Here is an 18139-nt window from a genome sequence, read left to right as displayed (position 1 = left end):
GTGAAAATTGCCTTGACCTTTCTAATTATCTTCCATAAAACAGCAGTCCACATCAACATGAAGGACATAAGTGATGAAGTTTATGTGGTAATCTGGATGAGTGGAACTAGTAGAATTAATATGAAGTTCTAAAAATGAAGTTTGATGTAGCCATCTGGGAGTCTTTAATGACAAAAGTTATTTTCAGTGACTCTCTCGATAATCATTCTCAAATTCTGGTAGGTAATTGTGAGAGATTACTTATAGAACCTATCTGACCGGATAAGTGATTGTGCAGAAAGAAGAAATTAACTTTAAGAGCTACTTCATTCTAACTATATATAATTTTTTTTTTAAAAAAAAAAAAAAAAGAGTCCGTCCTCTCTGTCATAAATAATATACATAAGATTCTTTCAATTTCACTTGAAATAAAGAGAAGTCATTTTACGATTGAGATTTTATTTTGTTTCATTTAATAATGTATATGATGTTACATAGTAAAAACGTTGATTAATTATAAATTTTAAATAATAAAACATCATATACATGAAATAAAATAAAATAAAACCCTAAGATGGCTCCTTCCTCTGTTGCATACAATCTGATCAAATGAATCCCCTCCAATCAATTGATTAGAAGTATTTTCATTTGTCTCTTTTTGTCTTTATATAATTAATGTAATCAAGGATTTCAAATGGCATTTGACTCTCTTTTATTCTCTCTTTCCCATATTTGCCCCAAAAATATAAAAAGAATCGATAAATCTTAAATCATTTAAATTATTATTTTGAATTTAAGATTTACTATTTTATTATTTATCAATATTACATTTTTTTTTTCAATACATTAAAATAACATATTAAAATGATAGTTAAAATTTTGAAATATAACCATAGAATTACATTAAAAAATTATATAACAAATGGACAAAAATTAGAGCTGATTTAACAACCATTTAACGAACTTCAAAAAAAAAAAAAAAAAAAAAAAACCATTTAACATTTAAAAAAAAAAAAAAAAAAAACCAGATTATTAGGCGCCGTCACACACGCGAGTAGAGAAGCCTTGAAGCTCCTGAGGCAAAACCAGTCTGCTGTGTGGTTTCAAATGGAGACCGTCTGTCCAGTCGACGCTCAGTTCGGCGATGAAATCTCTGCTCTTCTCAATCCTCCTTCTCCTCTCCAAGTTCAGGCAATCTCTCTCTCTCTCTCTCTTAAAAACTTCGACATAAGAAGAGCTGAATTCTGTTTTCCTATAAACCTTGCTCTTTTATTTTTGCTCTGTTTGTGTGCCGAGAAAAATGCAAGTAATCTAATCGTAAATGGAGAATCACTCGGTAAAAATAAAAAATTTGAGTATTGTATATATTTCCAGTTTCTTTCATTCCGAAATTATACAAAAAATAAAATAATAATAACGGAGAGACAGAACTCAGTTAAACGGAGCCAAAAGGTAAAATTTTGGCTAATTTAATGGATTTTTAATTATTTTCTCAAGTCCTAAATGCTTGAATAATTTTACTAAGTACTCTTTCTTTTGTTGTGTTAATGAATTTCTGTTATTCAGGAGTATTTCGATGATCTTATATCGACGAGGCAATGCCGTGGTATCAAAGTGAAACAGAACGGAGAGTTTGGAAAGGGTATATATATGTTTTTTTTTTTTGGGTTTCATATATATTTCTATGTTTTTACTTTATCTCATTTGCACTTAAGACAGTTAGAGTATGTAATGCAGCTGTTTGAATCAGTAGTACACGTGCTTGCCTGTCTTGTAATTGTTTTGAACTGGATTGGTTTAATGTGCATTGCCTATTGGTTAAGGTGTATTATTGATGAATTTTATGTTATTGTTTGTTCTAAGAAGCATAGCCTTTTGTTATTATTGTTTGTTCTAAGACACATAGCCTTTTGTTAAATTGATAAGATTGCTGAGTTTTAAAAATGAATTTGAGTGTGTATTAAAATTCATTGATGAAGAAGAAGATGTATACAATCAACACAAAAAAACGGCCGCTGATTGATGAAGAAGAATGTTCCTAAATTTTATTAAGTTTTGCTCCTCAAATAGGAATGAAAAGTTGAAAGTAGTATGCTTCGTGTGTAAAATGTTAGCCTACAGTGATTTTGTTTTGGAATTTCAGGTGTAACTTGTTTTGTTTATGGTTGTATGTTAATTTCTTTAGGAAGTCCCAGAAGTGTTAGCATTAGCGGACTTTGAAAAGCTTGCTTTTAATTTTTGTCATTGTTGCTGTAATGGCTATTTTTTATTTTTGATATGCATTCTAAGGTTTTTCTTGCCAAATCTGATGAACTGCAGGTGTCTATGCTGACATGGACTTCAAGGAAGGGGAGCTTGTTTTGAAAGACCAGATGCTTTTGGGTGCTCAACATTATTCAAACAAGGTTTTGTGTATATGATTCTCATTTTGCTAATTTTTTTATAACTTCTATTTTTTCCCTAATGGATGGCACATTTCTGATATTCCTTTTCACACTGCAGATTGACTGTTTAGTATGTAGCTTCTGTTTTCGTTTTATTGGCTCGATAGAACTTCAAATTGGAAGGAGGCTTTATTTGCAAGATCTAGGAGTTTCTGTGGATCATGGATCTGATATGGAAACCTTTAAACACATATCAAGTGATTGCTATGGAACTGATTCCTATGACGGAAAATACAATTCCAGTTTGAAAAACTTTGACAACTTGGGAAACTGTGCTTCTGGCAGTTCCAAAGAGATGTTTAGCGTCCCTAGAGAAGTTGTTGAATCATTAATGAATGGTGAATTGGTGTTGCCTTACTCCAAAGAGTTCTCCTTGCCTCCAGCTGTTCCATGTCCTGGCGGATGTGGAGAATCTTACTACTGCAGGTAACACAGTCCTTGCATGATGAGATTTTCTTGTTAATTCATGTTTTAGCAATAACTATCTTAAATATAAGCATAAAAATGAATGCTTGAAGGGCTTGTAAGAATTTGAAGATATTTTTTTCTTAAACAACACTTGTTAGATATAGTGATTCCTTGATGCGTAGTGTCTGCTTCTACAGTAACCAATAATCTCTACATAGAATTTTTTTCCTTTTAAATTGTTATGATATCAACAAGACCATATATCAAAGACATGAGGCAGTACTTTGTCTAGCACTGGCATCAAGTGTTTGACATAGCCAAAAAAGACCAGAAAAAGAAATTCTGGTATGTAATAGTTACCATCCTATTATATGCGCAACTTGCTCTTTGTTGAGTTACACAACATGGCTAAAAGGCACAAGGAGGAGCAATCTTGTTTCATTACTGGAGTGCTAAACTTACTGGTGCAAAACTAAACTGCAAATAAACCTGATTTTACATAATAAAGAAAAAGGAGAAGCGAATAAACCTATTGTTGACCATGTGAAAGTATTCTGAGAGTGAATGCATGTTAATGCTCATTTTTCTCTTTAGCTTTCGAATATGAATTAATAAATTGTGATAATGTTGCCAATATTTGTAGCAAATCATGTGCAGAGGCTGATTGGGAATTGTCTCATTCCTTATTTTGCACTGGGGAGAGGTCAGAATCATTATGCAGGGAGGCACTTATAAAATTTATACAACATGCTAATGGTAGGGATCTAACATTGTAGGTTATATAGCCACCAACTATATCATTTTCAAACTCTATTTATTTTGTTTCTGTGCTCTCTCCCTAAAAGGTTTTTCTTTTGGTTCCCCAGAAACAAATGATATTTTCCTCCTTGCTGGAAAGGTATGTTTGTAATTATTGCAGGTATTGTTTTCGATCTTCCTATTTCTTTCATTTTGCGCGGTTCTCATACCAGCATTGCAAAAAGTACCTACTCTAACTACTTCATGTATGCCACTTTTCCAAGAATAATGGTGATAGGGAGATGTCAAAATCATAACCTGATATGTCAGATTCTATTTCAGGTTATCTCTTCCACCATATTAAGGTATAGGAAGCTGAAAGCAACTCATCTCAAAGAACAAAAGAAGTCTGCTACACCTAATATTTCAGACTGCTTGGATATATCTGTACTCTTAAAGGCATGGAAGCCAATATCAATGGGACACAAAAGAAGGTAGTTATGCATCAATGCTGCATTTCTATATTATGTTCTAATTTTCAACACATTGTATCTTTGGACAACTGCGTTTGTTTCTCCTTTGGTGATTAGTTATCATAATTTTCTTATTCTTTTTGCCCTTACTAGCTAGGTGGCTTCTCTTGCATATTTCATGTGTACCTGGGAGCGCCTTATGCTTGTAATGATGTTTCGAGTGCTTATCGAAAAAATGAATATTATGTTCTGAAAGCAAAATCTGTAGTACTGTCACATTGTGCATTTGGGCAACAGTGAACAATGTTTTAAATGACGGAATACCATAATCCCTCTTGGGGGGAATACTTGATGGTGGCCCAAGGAACTTGCAGTTTCTACAGTACGTACAATATGTCTTGTGATGCGCAGTTTTTATTGCATGGTAGTTCAATATTTACCTTTTTCTGTGTGGAGCTGAGACGCTCCAGGACATCAATTAGTACTTAAAGACTCTTGCTCTCTTTTCAAATTACTCAAATTTAATCAGATTGTATGAAAAGATTGAAGGCTTCCATTGAAAAAAAATAAAATAAATCCTACACTTAAACATTGTCAAGGTTTTTGAGCTTGCATTGACTTTTGGCAGTAGTTTTGGGTGTTCATTGAGGTAAAAATTTCTTAAATTCTCTTGCGCTACGCTCATTCTTGACTGTACATTTAACTTTTTTGTGACATCAAACTTGCAATAAACATGCTTTTAATGGTATTGTTTGATGTCTTGGTAATGTTTTGGCAAAAAAATAGATGTTCTTTTGAATATTTTATGTTTGATTGGTTGACAGCATGGACTGATATTTTGGGTTGTCAGAGAGACCAAATTGTTCTAAGAATTAGTTCTGTTTTCTTTGGCATACTCCTTTTCTATCTTCTTTCTTCTTCTTTTCTTTACTTCTTCTTCTTCTTCTTCTTTTATTTTTTTTTATTTTTTTGGTATTGTATTGTTAAGACTGCGTGATATACTTTTATGGTTTGAAGTAGATTAGAAGAATCACTCAGATCTGTATATAGGTGGTGGGACTGCGTTGCATTGCCAGATGATGTTGATTGTTCTGATGAAGCTGCTTTCAGGATGCAGATAAGAGAGCTAGCATTCACGGTAAAACTTCTTGAATAGATGGTGCATGTTACGTTTAAACGTAATCAATTTATGTTGAATGATTTGGTAGCTTCCAAATACAATAGCTCACCTAGCACACCAAATGAAGAGAGGAAAATTAAAAACAATAACTTGATAGATTATTGGAGTTTTTCACTCTATGTATTCTTGCCAGAAAAATATTTTGGGCAGTAGATGTTTTACTTTCACATTATGATTATGGGGGCTGTGTGGATAGGGGGGGCTGCATAATTATTCCCCAGTTTCCAGCTATCATATGGGAGCTTAAACTTTTTCTTTCGTTTCAAGTTTTTTGGCTTGTTCCATCACTTGGCCTGAAATATCTACTTTATCAACACGAGCTCAACGTATTGATTAGGCTTTATTTCATGAAATGCACCTTCAATAACTCCATTTTACAGTTGGGAGTATTCCAGTTTGTTCCAGATATTATGATGCATTCTCTTTGATGGTAATATATTTTGTATCAATATTCTGCTGCTATGCCAAATCCTAAGAATTCAATTCGAATCCTTTCAGTCACTGCAACTTCTCAAGGCAGCCATCTTTGACAAGGAATGCGAGCCATGTATCCTTCCAAATGAGAAATCTATTGAGTTTTGTTTTTCATTGTAATTATGCTTCTTAATGTTCAGGGCTCCAATCGATTCTTTGATATTGTCTAATTCAAGTTTGCTTTACCCAACTCCCTTTTTGATAAAAAGGCAGAAAGCCATGATCCAACATTCATTAGTTTTGACACTCATAAGTTGAAGCCTTAACTCGACCAAGTGTTTTCCCTGGAGATCTATGGGCATATCATTGGCATGTTTGAGCTGAATAATCTGTAAGAGTCATGCTCTCTCAAGGCTTTTCCTCTTTATAATTCCAGTCATCTAATATGTAGAGCATCTGCAATAAAATCAATGGTTAGCCATTGCTCCATTGCTTCTTAGAGCATATGTGTTTCTTATTTTGGAATCATGCAGCCTGCCATTGTGTAACATTATGTTCAATTCTTTAATATTTCAGTGATTTGGTTGTAGCATCCCCAGTGGAAGATTACTTTTTATACATTGATGATCTTCCATATCCTGAAAAGGTTAGAATTTATGACCTTGTATCTGGTTTTTTTTTTTAAAAAAAAAAAAATTATTTATTTTTTTATTATTATTTTTTTAAATATCAAATCAAAAGTTTTATACCATTACCTTATCATTGATGACAGCAAGAAGCTGAGAAAATTACGCAACCTTTTCTTGATGCTCTTGGAGATGACTATTCAGTTTGTTGCCAGGGTAAGATGAATTCTAGTGTAGAATCTTTGTCCATATGTGAGAAAAATTCATGATTTTCTCTTTCTTGTAATTCTTATTATTTTTGTCATTCTTTCTCATCTAGTGCAGAACTATCTCATGGGTAGTCTGAATGTGGTATTCTTTAAGAGCTATTGCAAATTTGCAATATCATATACTTTTGTAAGAGTTTTCAACCAGAACTATTCCATCTTCTGAATGTTGCTTGGCTGGTGGCTTTGAAGTTGGTTTTTACCACTCCTGGGTTTTGGTGGTAGTCCTAACATGTTTCCTTCAACATTTAGCAATTGACCAAAAAAGAAAGAAGGATTATTTGTCCTCTTTCAAAGTGTGCGACTGAAACAGGAGAAGTGCAAAGCATTGTACTGTATTCTTTGTCAAATTGAAACCCTGTAAAGCATTTACATGCAACGTCTTACTTCTGTAATGCATTACAACCTGTCTGATCTGGTTTTCTGCAATCTATATAAGCTCCTAGTTTAGGTTTATGATTATTCTAATATCATAATTGCCAGTCTATGGTCTTTTTTGTATCTGAATCAAATAAGATGAGCAAAAGCTACTCGATATCTTAAGATTCTGGTGCTTGTAGTTTTCAATATAGATCTTGTCATAAGGTTTTCTAGTTTTTACTGCTCTGTTGTTTTTTTTCCTCTCTCATCTGTCTGTTGCAATAGTGGTTGTCTTATTTACTGAATTGCGTTACTATTGCACTTGGTGCACCTTTTTATATACTCTTCCGTCGAAATCTTCTTTGGGCAAGTTGTGTCAATTGCATATTGGAAAGATTGCATCTTACCTTCTTTCTTCTTCTTCTTTTTTTTGTGGGGGGCGTTCAAGTATGATGACTAACATTGTTTACTCTCATTTTAGGAACTGCTTTTTTCCCTTTGCAAAGTTGTATGAACCATTCCTGTTATCCTAATGCGAAAGCATTCAAAAGAGAAGAGGTATGTGAGCTAGAAGTTATTTTTGTAGCTTTTAATAGTCTGAGAATTTTTTTGAAAAAACGATTAGCAACATGTGGTGTTAATGATTTTTGGCCTTGTGTACACTTATTGGCTGGAGATCTGTACGTCTAGAATTAGGAAACCTAATTGGAGTGAGTATATGATTATAGCATGTATACAGTAATAATAGATATGGTGGTTTATATTGTGGGAGGACAATTGGTTTCCCTGTCATGATTTTGTGCCCTTTTCATTCATGTTCGTTCTCTACTGGAGGACCGAGATGGCCAAGCAGCAATAATTTCACTTAAGCCCATCTGCAAGGGAGAAGAGGTAATCCGTTTACACAAATCACGCTAATATTCTTCTTACTTGTACAACTGGTTGAGATTACCCAAAATGGAAGCTCCCAGCCTCCCACATGAGCTCTCATGAAGCACTATTTAACATTTTGAAGCATTTTCAGGTTACCATTTCATATGTAGATGAGGACCTTCCATTTGAAGAGAGGGAGGCATTACTTGCTGATTATGGTTTCAAATGCAAGTGTCCCAAGTGCTTAACTGAGGAGCCATGACCAAAACGTTTCCATATTGCAGTAGCCATAAGACCTGTACAATACGCCTTTTGACAGAACATTACTCGCAACAAATTAAGTCACCAAGAAGATAATTGGATTTTTTTTTTTTTTTTTTTTCTCTATTCAAAGGGAAGAACGGGGAAAGGATCAAGAAGATCATTGGCTTGTTTACACTAACTTATTGCTTTTATTTTTATTTTTTATTTTTCTTATAATATTCAACTTTTCAGAGTTTTGGTTTAGAAGAATTCTAGACAGTTATTATTCTGATTAATTCTATTTTCTCTTTCTTGCTTTTCATATTTATTTTTCAACTCTGATGTATAATGTTGATCTGTGAAAATTGAATGCTTACTACTTTCGTGGTTAAAAAGTTCTCTCCAAATGTATGCGGTGATTCAGAAGATTGCTCGGTCAACTTCGACAATGAATACCTGCAAGATAGAGAGGGAATAAGATCGGAGACTTGTTGTGAAGTCATGTTGGGAACGACTTTGATGCTTAAGTTAGTATCGGATAGGTTGCATGTTTCTCTGACTAAGAATTAGAAGAGGTGAATAGAAATAATGGCATGGGTAAGAGTAGCCACTAGATGCTCTTAGGGCATCAGTATACAATTTTTTTTTTTTTGGTTCCTGTTCAATGTGGGAGAGGGGAAATGGGGAAATTCAACATTAGAGGAACACGAATAGGGTGGACAACCTAGCAAAAGCTCGTAAACAGCCTAAAGATGGTGCAAGAAGCAAAGGACAAAGACTAGTCGGGAAGGGAATGGGTCTAATGCCATCATGAAAACAGAAGCGTCCACGAAAACTGCGAAGGAGCATAGTAACTGAGCATGCATTGAAGGAGGTTGAAACGGAGCCAAAAAGAAAGTCTCCACTGTAGAATAATACGTAGGAAGACTAAATCTAAAACCCACTCAATACAACAACATAAATACAAAGGAAAATACAAAAAAATAATAAAAAGGCCCAAAAACAACAGCGGTGGCGGTGGGTGAGACTGAGGCAGGCAGAGGAATGGTACTGTCTAGCGTGTAACACCCATGTGCCGATGAGTGAGATCCACGCACAAGCACATGTGCGTTAGACGGTGGATCAACAAGCGGTGATAGGGAGTTGGGAGGTCGAATAAGACAGTGTACGAGTGCGTTAAAGGCTGGGACTAACATAGGAGAGTAGACGCTGCAAAAGGAGGAGAAAAGAAGAGAAGGGAAAGGAAGGAGGGAGGGATAGAGAGCCATCCCTCCTTCCCTAAAGGCCACACCAACTGTGGAGGAAAGCCTCACAAAGGAGGAAGGGGTTTCTACTAAGAGAGAGAGAGAGAGAGAAGCCAAAAAATCAACAGAGTAGGAAAAAATCGGTATACATGTTTGAAATGGTTAAGGTATAATGCCTCTCTTAAAAGGATTCAATTTCGTTGAATGGTTGGGGCATTCGTTTTAGAGCCCATGTTTCTTTTTTCCTTTTTTTTTTTTTTTTTTTTTTTTTTTTTTTTTTTTTTTTTTTTTTTTGTGAAGATGAAAAAGCATGCCCTTTTTGGTAACGTCCATTAGAGAGACGTCTTTAGGACTTATAAAGGAGACTTTGTTTTAGAGCCTGTCGTGGCTCTTGTCTTGGTTAAGTTTCCCAACAAGAGAAACACGGTGACTTCTGTTGCCTAAGAAATCACCTTGATAAGTCTCCATATAGGTAACTTCTTTTCTTTTCCCCTTTTCTTTTCTTTTTTATTTTTTCCGTGATCCTCCATAGAGTTAAATTAAACTTCAAAAAATAATTCTCCTGTTTGAGGTGAATTTTCTTTTCTTTTCTTTGATGCATTTTTCTTTTTTAACAAAATAATAGCTTTCATATCTATGTAATAGGAAAAGGTAGCCCCACATTGTTAACACCATAGCACATAGTTAAGTAATGGAACAAGATAAAATCCGGGAAGTGTTTAGACAGTTAAAACTTTTAAATTAAGAAAAAGCAAATGCCTAAATACATAGTGTTAGAGCATCCGTAGTGAGCTCTTTAAATTTCTTCAAATTTTAACTAAAAAACTACTTTAGCTATTTTAATTACTACTTTTAACAAACTTCCTGCATCAAAGTCCCAAAATATTTCTCTGTTTCAACTAGATGTTAATTTTTTATTGGTTTTAAACAACCATTCCTAACAAATGAAGAGGGAGAGGAAAAGTGAAAAGTAAAGTTAAAAGAAAAAAAAATGATTAAATATTCAATAGCTCATAAAATTTGAGCCAAATTTGGAGTGAAATTCTAAGAGCCAAAATAAAAAAAAAGAATCTAGAGTTTGTTGAAGTAGACCTTTTGAGTTTTTCACCAAATTTTGGTAAAAAAATAAAAATGGAGACCTCATTAGGAATGCTCTTAAATGGTCAGTAGTTTCCTTTTTTAATATACCAGTTTGTTAGTGTAAAACTATGCATATATAAAAGTGAAATGTTCAATGTACTTCCAACTTTTACAAATGAAGCTTTACTAACTGATGTGAAACATATTTATTGGAGATGATCAAAACAATTAATTAAAAAAAATATTACGAATACCAATGAATAAGCTCCACGTAATCTTAGTAGTACCCATCTCTTGGTAAAAAAATTAGTACCTCTAGCATTTTTCTATATAAAAAGACATTGATATCTATGAGATGAATTTGCATTTTGTAGTACCAAGTTAACCACAAAAATTTCACCATACCATATCCACGGGGGAGTTGGTTGCCAGAACGCACACGCATTCAGAGACCAATTCCTCCCGCTCTAAGTTAGAAACAATTGTGTGGAATGGCATTTGCTCATGCTTGCCTAAGCACCCAAGGATTCTGCTACCATGGTAACCCTAGCCTTCAATCATAATGACAAAATAAATTTTGAAAGCACAAAGCCACAAGCTGATAAAATCCGATAAATAAATGCTTACATCCATAGGATCCAACTCTAACTCTATACATGATGCTCACCAATATTTGCGTCCACTAACTGAGGTAGTAAAAATTGAAACTCTTACCGCCTCTATTAGAAGTTAAACAACGTCCACATGAACCATCTCTTCCTCGAGCCCTTCCACATCAACATTCTCATTATCACCCTCATACTGCAAGCGAAATCAAACTGCTCATATCAGATGCCAAGTGAATACATACTAGAGCTTAAGTTTAATGCTGACAAGGTATTGAAAGAACAAGGGCACCAAATACTAAATTGAAATAAGCAAAGTGGAAATAATTCTAATGCCAAAGGTCAGGTTGAACAAAAAGAACAAACCATGGAATAATTATTTTGACGGATTGGAGGTGGCGGGGGAAGTGGAAATGGCACACCCATTATCTCATATGAGGGTTCTTTCTCAATTCCTGTAGCAGCAGTTTCAAACACAGTTTTGTCCTCTAATTCAATTTCAACCTCTTCGTCTACCGCATGAGCAGCCATGCTGGTTGATGGTACTACTACAGGTGCCGACTCCAAACTCTTCATCTGCATAGTTAAATACACAAGAATGATAATGAGGGTGCATTAACTCACACAAACAAGCAGAGAGGATTTGTCCCACACTTTGGCCCAGATTAGAACAATATTGAAATTAGGATTTTTTTTTTTTATTTCTTTTGCTGTGGAAAACGGCATACCCCCAGCACCCCCTACCCATCCAAAAAGTGTAATCCTGTAAAGGGTACTAACCCGCTATATCCACAGAAAGGTAAGTCATGAGTATAGCGGATCAGAACCCAATCATTGAGCAAGGAGAACAAGAGCATTTACCACTTATCCGCCTGCTGTGGTGGTATCCTGAAGTTAAATCTAGCAACATGTGCTAAATAAATTATGCCCAACCATTTGAAAGGAATCATTTCATTTATAAAGGTCTCCTGTGCCATATATGGGGGTTAAAGTGTAAGCCTTAAACACTGCTCATCATAATTAATTGCTGGTGGGTTCACCGAACCATCCTATATACAAACCAATCAAAGTTCCACAGAAAATGAAAAGGGTGCACCTTATCTGCAGTGTGGATGCTACGAGATAAAGTCTTTCCTCGTGCTAAAGGCCTAGAACTGTCAATTCCATCGTTCATCACCTTGTTCATTGACTCAATTTCATTGCCTTCATTTGATTGAGTAGGTTGCACATTCCACCGAGATAGTTTCTTGAATCTGATTCTTTTGTCCAGAAGTCTTCCTTTCGTTGAATCAGCTGGTTCACCAAAAGCATGTCAGCATCGAGACAAAAAGAGTAAACATGGTCTACCTCATGCCATTGAATGGTACAAGTATCAGTAATAACAATGGCAAATTATCTGGCCAAAAAAACATAGCAAAGATTTTAAAACAAACTCTCAAGATCTAAGTGAAAATAACACACTAGCAGACCCAAAAAAAGATACATTAAAGAACATTATATTGTAAACTTTTCCTCTAAAACAGACTGACGTTATACAAATAAACATGGGGTGGGACAACATGATACACATGGACAAATCAGCTTCCATTTTATATGAGAGGTCTGTACAAAACATTTAGCAAAGCAGTTTCCTCTTAAAAAATTTCCACACTTTCTTTTCCTATGTTTAGGGAAGTAGGCATAAGTATGATAAGTTGAAAAAGAACTGTTGGCATATACCAAATGCTGGAAATGAGATGTAAGACATGCTAGCCCCACAGCCTAGAAAAGGACTATACAAAAGGCAAACATCAAGACGACGAATGAACTTCAGCACATCACATTCATGAACTCTAAAAAGATTAATGGACCACAGGTAGAGTTGTATACCAAGTTCCATGTTGGAAATAAGTCAATTTCAACGGGGAACATAATCCTGTTGGTGCCATTGAATGAGGCAGCATATGAATTTTGAAGTAATATTGATAAGCTATAATATGAACAAATTTGCAACATCTGGCATTTTCAACTTGTTTCTGAAGAAGTTCACCCCTATATTGACTTTGTCATTTGCTCGGTGCCCCGGGGGTGTTGTGAGATGGATAAGAAATTTTGAGTGGAGTCGAAGTCTTTTGCTTTCTCTGTTTTGGCTGGAGCGTCAGTGCTGAGAGTAGAGGAGAAGAGGAAAAATTTTCTGGGAGTGGTCATATTGAATTCTCAGAGCTCCGAATGGCTTGCGTCGATATTGTAAGTGTTCTTGGGTTTACCGGAAGAGCAAGAAATTGTAAAGTCGTTCAAAAAGGGATTGAAGCTTTTGATTGCTCGAAGAGGTGGGAACAAATATGGGCGCTTTTTAGAGGTTTCTTCATTCGGGTTGGGTGGTAAAAAAGGGTTCATTGTTATCCCCGAGGGTCGTGGAGGGTGGGGTTGGATCAAATTTTCTAATGAGCTGAGAAAGGTTGTTGATTTTCTCTCTAGCCCAGTGGGTAGTGGGAGTGGTTCCTCTTCTTCTTCAGAGAAGAAGGAAGTGAAGGCTGTTCAGCCGAGTTTGGGTTTGGCTTCGAAGTGGACGGGACCCTCTTTTACGGAGGTGTTGAGGTCGATTTTGGCCATTGCTGCGAAGGAGTTGCCATCGTGGGTGGCGGTCATTCCAGGTCAAGGGCTTCGTTGCCAGAGCCTTGTGAGCTTGATCTTCTTCCGACGGTGTGGCATGCAGAGTCTGTACAGAGAACAACAGTGGATTGCTTCTCAGTGGAGTCGCATCAGCTCAACCTGTTGGACAAAGACCGTCCTCTTCATCCGCAGGGTAAGAAGCGTCCCTCTTTTTCAAATTTGAAAATCAAACATTCGAGGTTGCAAACGTGGCGTAAGTTGGGTACCGGGTTTTTTTTGGCTTTGGGTTGGGCCGTAAGGAATCTTCTGGAACGTTTTGTCAGGTCGAGGCTAAGTCGTAAATCTTCTGGCTTCCGCGTGACTCGTCTCATGCCGAAAGCTAAAGTCTCCCATCCATCGAGTTCGTCGCCGGAGACGACATTGAAGGTGTCATCTGGGCTAATTCTAGTTCGACCTCCTCTTGGGGGTTTGGAGGTTGCTGTGTCGGTAGCCACAAAGGGCGCGGGTCCGGCGATCTCGGTTTCTGTTGGGGATTCCATTAGGTCAGAGCCCTCGTCGTCGGCAGTTACAGGGATGACGTCATTTATGCCTTCCACCGGGGTTGAGTCGAGCAACGTCCATACGGTGCTTTCAAGTCAAACTCCAACCTCTAAAGAATCTTCTGAGGGTATGGGTATGGTGTCATCGGTTTCTTTTGGGTTCTGTCATCCTCCTCTGCCGGCACCGAAGTTGTTGCTTCGGGTGGCTCCGGCAGCTTCTCTAGGTTTTGTCTCCTTGTTGGTCGGTTCTGAGTTGAACTCTTCTCCGGTATCCTCCTCCTCTCTAGTCCCTGCGGATCCTTCTGTGCAAGCCCACGTAGCTTCTTTACATGTCTCTGCAGATCCAGTAGAAGAGAAGAAGTTTGCTGAAGATCCTAGTCGGATTTCAGAGTTATCCACTGGTTCGACTTTGGGAGAGAAAGTCTGAGATGCAGTCTATTGGTGGAGGAAGGAGATATCAAAGCTTCAAGAGAAGAAGGATCAGCTTATTGTTTGCGATCAGAATTGGGAGGAGGATTGTTGGAGAATCAAGGCAGAGCTCTGGGGAAGATCTTCGAGGTGTATCCGTTGGTGACTAAAGAACAGAGACAAAAGCATTGGGAGATTTGGGGTGAGATGATTGAGAACAAGAAACACGAGAGTAAGAGGGAGCTTCGGAATTTACAAAGTTCCGTAAATTACGAAGACATCAAAGCTTCTTTGAGGTGTAGGAGAGACAAGGCCAATAGGTCGTAGGGTTGGTTGCTTCGAGGGTTTTTTTGTGGTTTGTTCTCAGGTTTTCTTTGTTTTTTGGGTGCTGTTTGGTTTCTTTTGCGGGTAGTATTTTAGTTGGTTCTTCGTTTTCTAGGTTTTGTCTTGGGGGCTGTTTCCTGGGTTTTTATTTTGGGTTTTTTGGGTAAGTTGTGGTTCTCCTGTATATACTTCCTGTGTACGTAGGGATGCTTTACGCTTTCTTTTCAATAAAATCTACTTACTTATCAAAAAAAAAAAAACTTATAGGATGCTTCTATCATGTATTGGCTTTTGGACAACAATTGTTTTTTTTTTATAAGTAAAATTTTATAGAAAAGCGTAAGGCGCCCCTATGTACACAGGAAGTATACACAAGAGAGCCAAAGCTGACCCGAAAAAACCGAACAAAAACACACAGAAAGCCCCCACGACAAAACCTAGAAACTTGAATAACACCCAAAAGACAACCCCACAAAAGAACCCAAGCAACGCACCCAAAAAAACCAAGAAAAACCTAGAAACTGAAGAATCACCAGCGAACAACCCACAAGAACCCCCAAAGCATACAACCCTACGACCTAATGGCCTTGACTTTCCTACACCTCGAAGAAGCGTTAATGTCACCGTAATTGACGGAACTTTGTAGATTCCGAAGCTCACTCTTACTTTCGTGTTTCTTACGCTCTATCATCTTGCCCCATATTTCAATGAGCCTCTGTCTCTGTTCCTCAATCACCCCCAGATACATCTCAGAGATACTCTCCCAAAGCTCTGCCTCCTTCTTCCAAGCCTCCTTCTTCCAAGCCTCCTTCTCCCAATTCTGGTCGCAAACAAAAGGCGGATCCTTCACCTCTGAAGGCTCTGAAACCTTCTTCAAAGGGAGCTCCCTCTCCAGCATCAACTTCTCAGCCGAAGAGATCTTGCCCAATTCAGTCGTTCCAGCGGATAATGGAGAGGCAACACCAGACTCTGGTACCCGACTAGGAGCCTCCAAACCTTTAGAAAACTTCTTCTCTTCTACTGGAACCGCAGGTGTTTGCGCAGACTTCTTCTTTTATACTGGTGTCGCAAGGGCTTGAGAGGACAAGGAGGAGGAAGGATCCAACCCAGACCCGACCAGCAAGGTGACAGAACCCGGAGGAGCGAACCTAGAACTTCTAGGCAGTGGGTCAGCAGCAAACCCAGGACCATCGAAAGAATCAGACCCAGCAATAGTCACCGGAGGACTCACCGGAATCGCAGGGGCAACTAGAATCACCAGAGGTACCACTTCCGGAACTAGCAAAGGGGGGGAGGTGAAAGGAACGGGCGGCTTAACAGGGGTCGCCTGAGCAACCAAAACACCAACACTTGAGCTACTAGGCTGGGGAGCCGGAGCCGGAAGAGAATCCAGAACCACCGACGCCAGAGAAAGGGGAGAAACCCGGGGCTCCTGCAAGCTACTTAACCCAATCCCGAAAGAAGACAAGGCCATAACCAACCCAGAACCTGCCGGCGATGAGAACTCTGGCCGAGAAGAGCGCCTAAAAACGGTCGTCGACACCTGACCCGCAAACTCAGAGGTATCCAATTGGAGTGAGGCTCTCTGAGTTTGGGTTTATTCAATAATCGACCCAAACGGACCCTTCTACGCTTGGGGCCCTATCCTGACCCAGCAGAACGGCCCAGAAATTTCCAGACAGTCTGGCCCAAAGCCAAATTTAAACTGACAAGCATCCGGATCCACTCATGCAGATTCAAATTCAAACTAGAAGAGTATACGCCTCATGCAGAGTGAGAATCGAGTCTTCTTCTTACCCAGCGGACGGATACTCAAGCCTTTATCCAACGGATCAAACGGCAATCCTCGTGAAATGGATTTATCCGTTAGTTTGTACGGATTCTCCTCCAGCTCAAAGCAGTTGACCGCCACACGCCCATTGTCGACACCCTACACCACGACACCGGCAACAAGTCCAACCCACGCAGATCGACATCCGTACCCCATAACCCAGAAGCAAACCCATGTTTGACGTGGGGGACAGCATCCCCCCGAACCACAGCCACATAGGAAGGATGAGACCCACCCAACCGACTGGACGAGCCACCCAAACAAACCGAAGGAAACGCCTCAGAGTCTGGCAGTCGGTTCTTAGGACCTAGGAAGGAGATCATCTTCCGCAGCTCACCCGCAACCCGAGCCCAGCCCCCACCTTTACGGCCTTCAGGGAGCCAGATAGCCCCTTTCCGACCCCCTTCAGCGAAAACAACCACCTCTAAGTAGCGGCCGGACTTATTCTCACCCCCACGAACCATCAAAACATTCACGTCCTCCCTGAAGTACTTGACAAGATCCCTCACATAAGCATTCAAGGCCTCTTCGATGGTAGCCAATAGCCAAGCAGAAGCTTGGAAACCCAAGAATAAAAACCCACAGAACCCCTTTCTCCTCTCCTCCAAACGCAAGTTTGCCGCTTCAGACTTAGCCGAAGAGGAGAAACGCTTAAGCTTCCACGGAGAAGCACCGCTCCATTCTAGCAAACCGAAGACTCAAACGTCCATCGCCGGAGGAGAGTGCCACCCAAACTCAAAACCCGACTATGAAATAATCATAACACAACAGTTAATCTTACTCATTGGTTATATGACAAGGACCTATATGTATAGCATTAGCCTTGCATCTGGACAACAATTGTTGGAATCACCTTTTAGACCAACACCAGCATGAACACTTCCCCACCTTTTTTTTGCTCCAAGAAAGATCAGAAAAAATATGCATAAACATGGCCAATCTAGTAAATTTGCAAAACACCTAACACAGTGAGTTCAGAAGAACTTTTTATACCAAATCTACTATCACCAAACACTATAACAAGGCCTGAAAGCTCTATGAAGCACAGCAAAACATAATCAGGGGATAAAAAATTAAATGCTATAAATTCCATTGACTCCAAAAACTCTATGCATGAAGAAATGTTAATCAAATCCACCTCGATTTTTTCCTTCAAAAGGATCCATATTAACACCCAGCCTTTTCTTGTTGGGAGAAGCATCGTTCTGCAGCTCATTATGTGGATTGATTATAGTAAAACCAACAGGTTCTCCGTCGCTTAGAATATTTATGGAATCCTCTTCATTGGCACCATTTTTAGTAGTATCTGAACCAAGCTGATCTCCCAACTTCTGAATTCGGGCTTGTGATCTACAAATTTCAAAAACTCAACTAAATACCAACAATAGGACTCCAAAACATGAATCAGACAAAAATTAGACTTTTTAATGCAAAGAATGGATGCAGAATAGGAGAAATAATGTAAAACATATATTTACCTTTTCAGTTCATCTTGAAGCTGTGAATAACGAT

The 18139-nt window shown here is 38.2% G+C and overlaps 2 protein-coding genes across 4 annotated transcripts in view; one reads left to right on the top strand and one right to left on the bottom strand.

Moving 5' to 3' along the window:
• The first annotated feature begins 1005 nt into the window (after window positions 1-1005).
• On the top strand, window positions 1006-8305 carry LOC133859356 (histone-lysine N-methyltransferase ATXR2). Its single transcript, XM_062294745.1, has 15 exons — window positions 1006-1170; window positions 1546-1621; window positions 2299-2384; window positions 2482-2849; window positions 3475-3587; window positions 3698-3729; window positions 3912-4063; window positions 5093-5180; window positions 5721-5769; window positions 5973-6027; window positions 6213-6282; window positions 6409-6478; window positions 7370-7446; window positions 7723-7779; window positions 7913-8305. Exons 1-15 carry the CDS (start codon window positions 1087-1089, stop codon window positions 8021-8023), a joined length of 1488 nt encoding a protein of 495 aa, XP_062150729.1. The 5' UTR covers window positions 1006-1086; the 3' UTR covers window positions 8024-8305.
• Window positions 8306-10677: 2372 nt separating this feature from the next.
• The window catches only part of LOC133860711 (zinc finger CCCH domain-containing protein 13), a 12184-nt gene continuing 4722 nt past the window's right edge, over window positions 10678-18139 (bottom strand). For 2 of the 3 annotated variants that reach the window (XM_062296290.1, XM_062296291.1), the window contains 5 exons: window positions 18106-18139; window positions 17766-17977; window positions 12030-12226; window positions 11300-11509; window positions 10678-11129 (listed from right to left, as the gene is read on the bottom strand). The exon at window positions 18106-18139 is cut by the window's right edge and continues 38 nt beyond it. In XM_062296290.1, the coding sequence (XP_062152274.1) occupies window positions 11058-11129; window positions 11300-11509; window positions 12030-12226; window positions 17766-17977; window positions 18106-18139 (725 nt within the window). In that variant the 3' untranslated portion in view covers window positions 10678-11057. Of the gene's footprint in view, window positions 11130-11299; window positions 11510-11794; window positions 11902-12029; window positions 12227-17765; window positions 17978-18105 lie in introns of those variants that run through there. The other variant, XM_062296292.1, reaches the window with a different exon arrangement.

The sequence above is a fragment of the Alnus glutinosa genome, chromosome 2 (assembly GCF_958979055.1).
Source record: "Alnus glutinosa chromosome 2, dhAlnGlut1.1, whole genome shotgun sequence".
Classification (NCBI taxonomy): Eukaryota; Viridiplantae; Streptophyta; class Magnoliopsida; order Fagales; family Betulaceae; genus Alnus; species Alnus glutinosa.
This window is presented reverse-complemented; position numbering and strand designations above follow the sequence as displayed.

What these genes read in the sequence shown, in the direction of transcription:
- LOC133859356 (XM_062294745.1), top strand. Translation starts at nt 1,087, where the DNA reads ATGGAGACCGTCTGTCCAGTCGACGCTCAGTTCGGCGATGAAATCTCT. An exon ending in ATTTATACAACATGCTAATG is followed by an intron (nt 3,588 to 3,697) that starts GTAGGGATCTAA and finishes TTGGTTCCCCAG; the next exon opens with AAACAAATGATATTTTCCTC. An exon ending in CTATTCAGTTTGTTGCCAGG is followed by an intron (nt 6,479 to 7,369) that starts GTAAGATGAATT and finishes CTCTCATTTTAG; the next exon opens with GAACTGCTTTTTTCCCTTTG.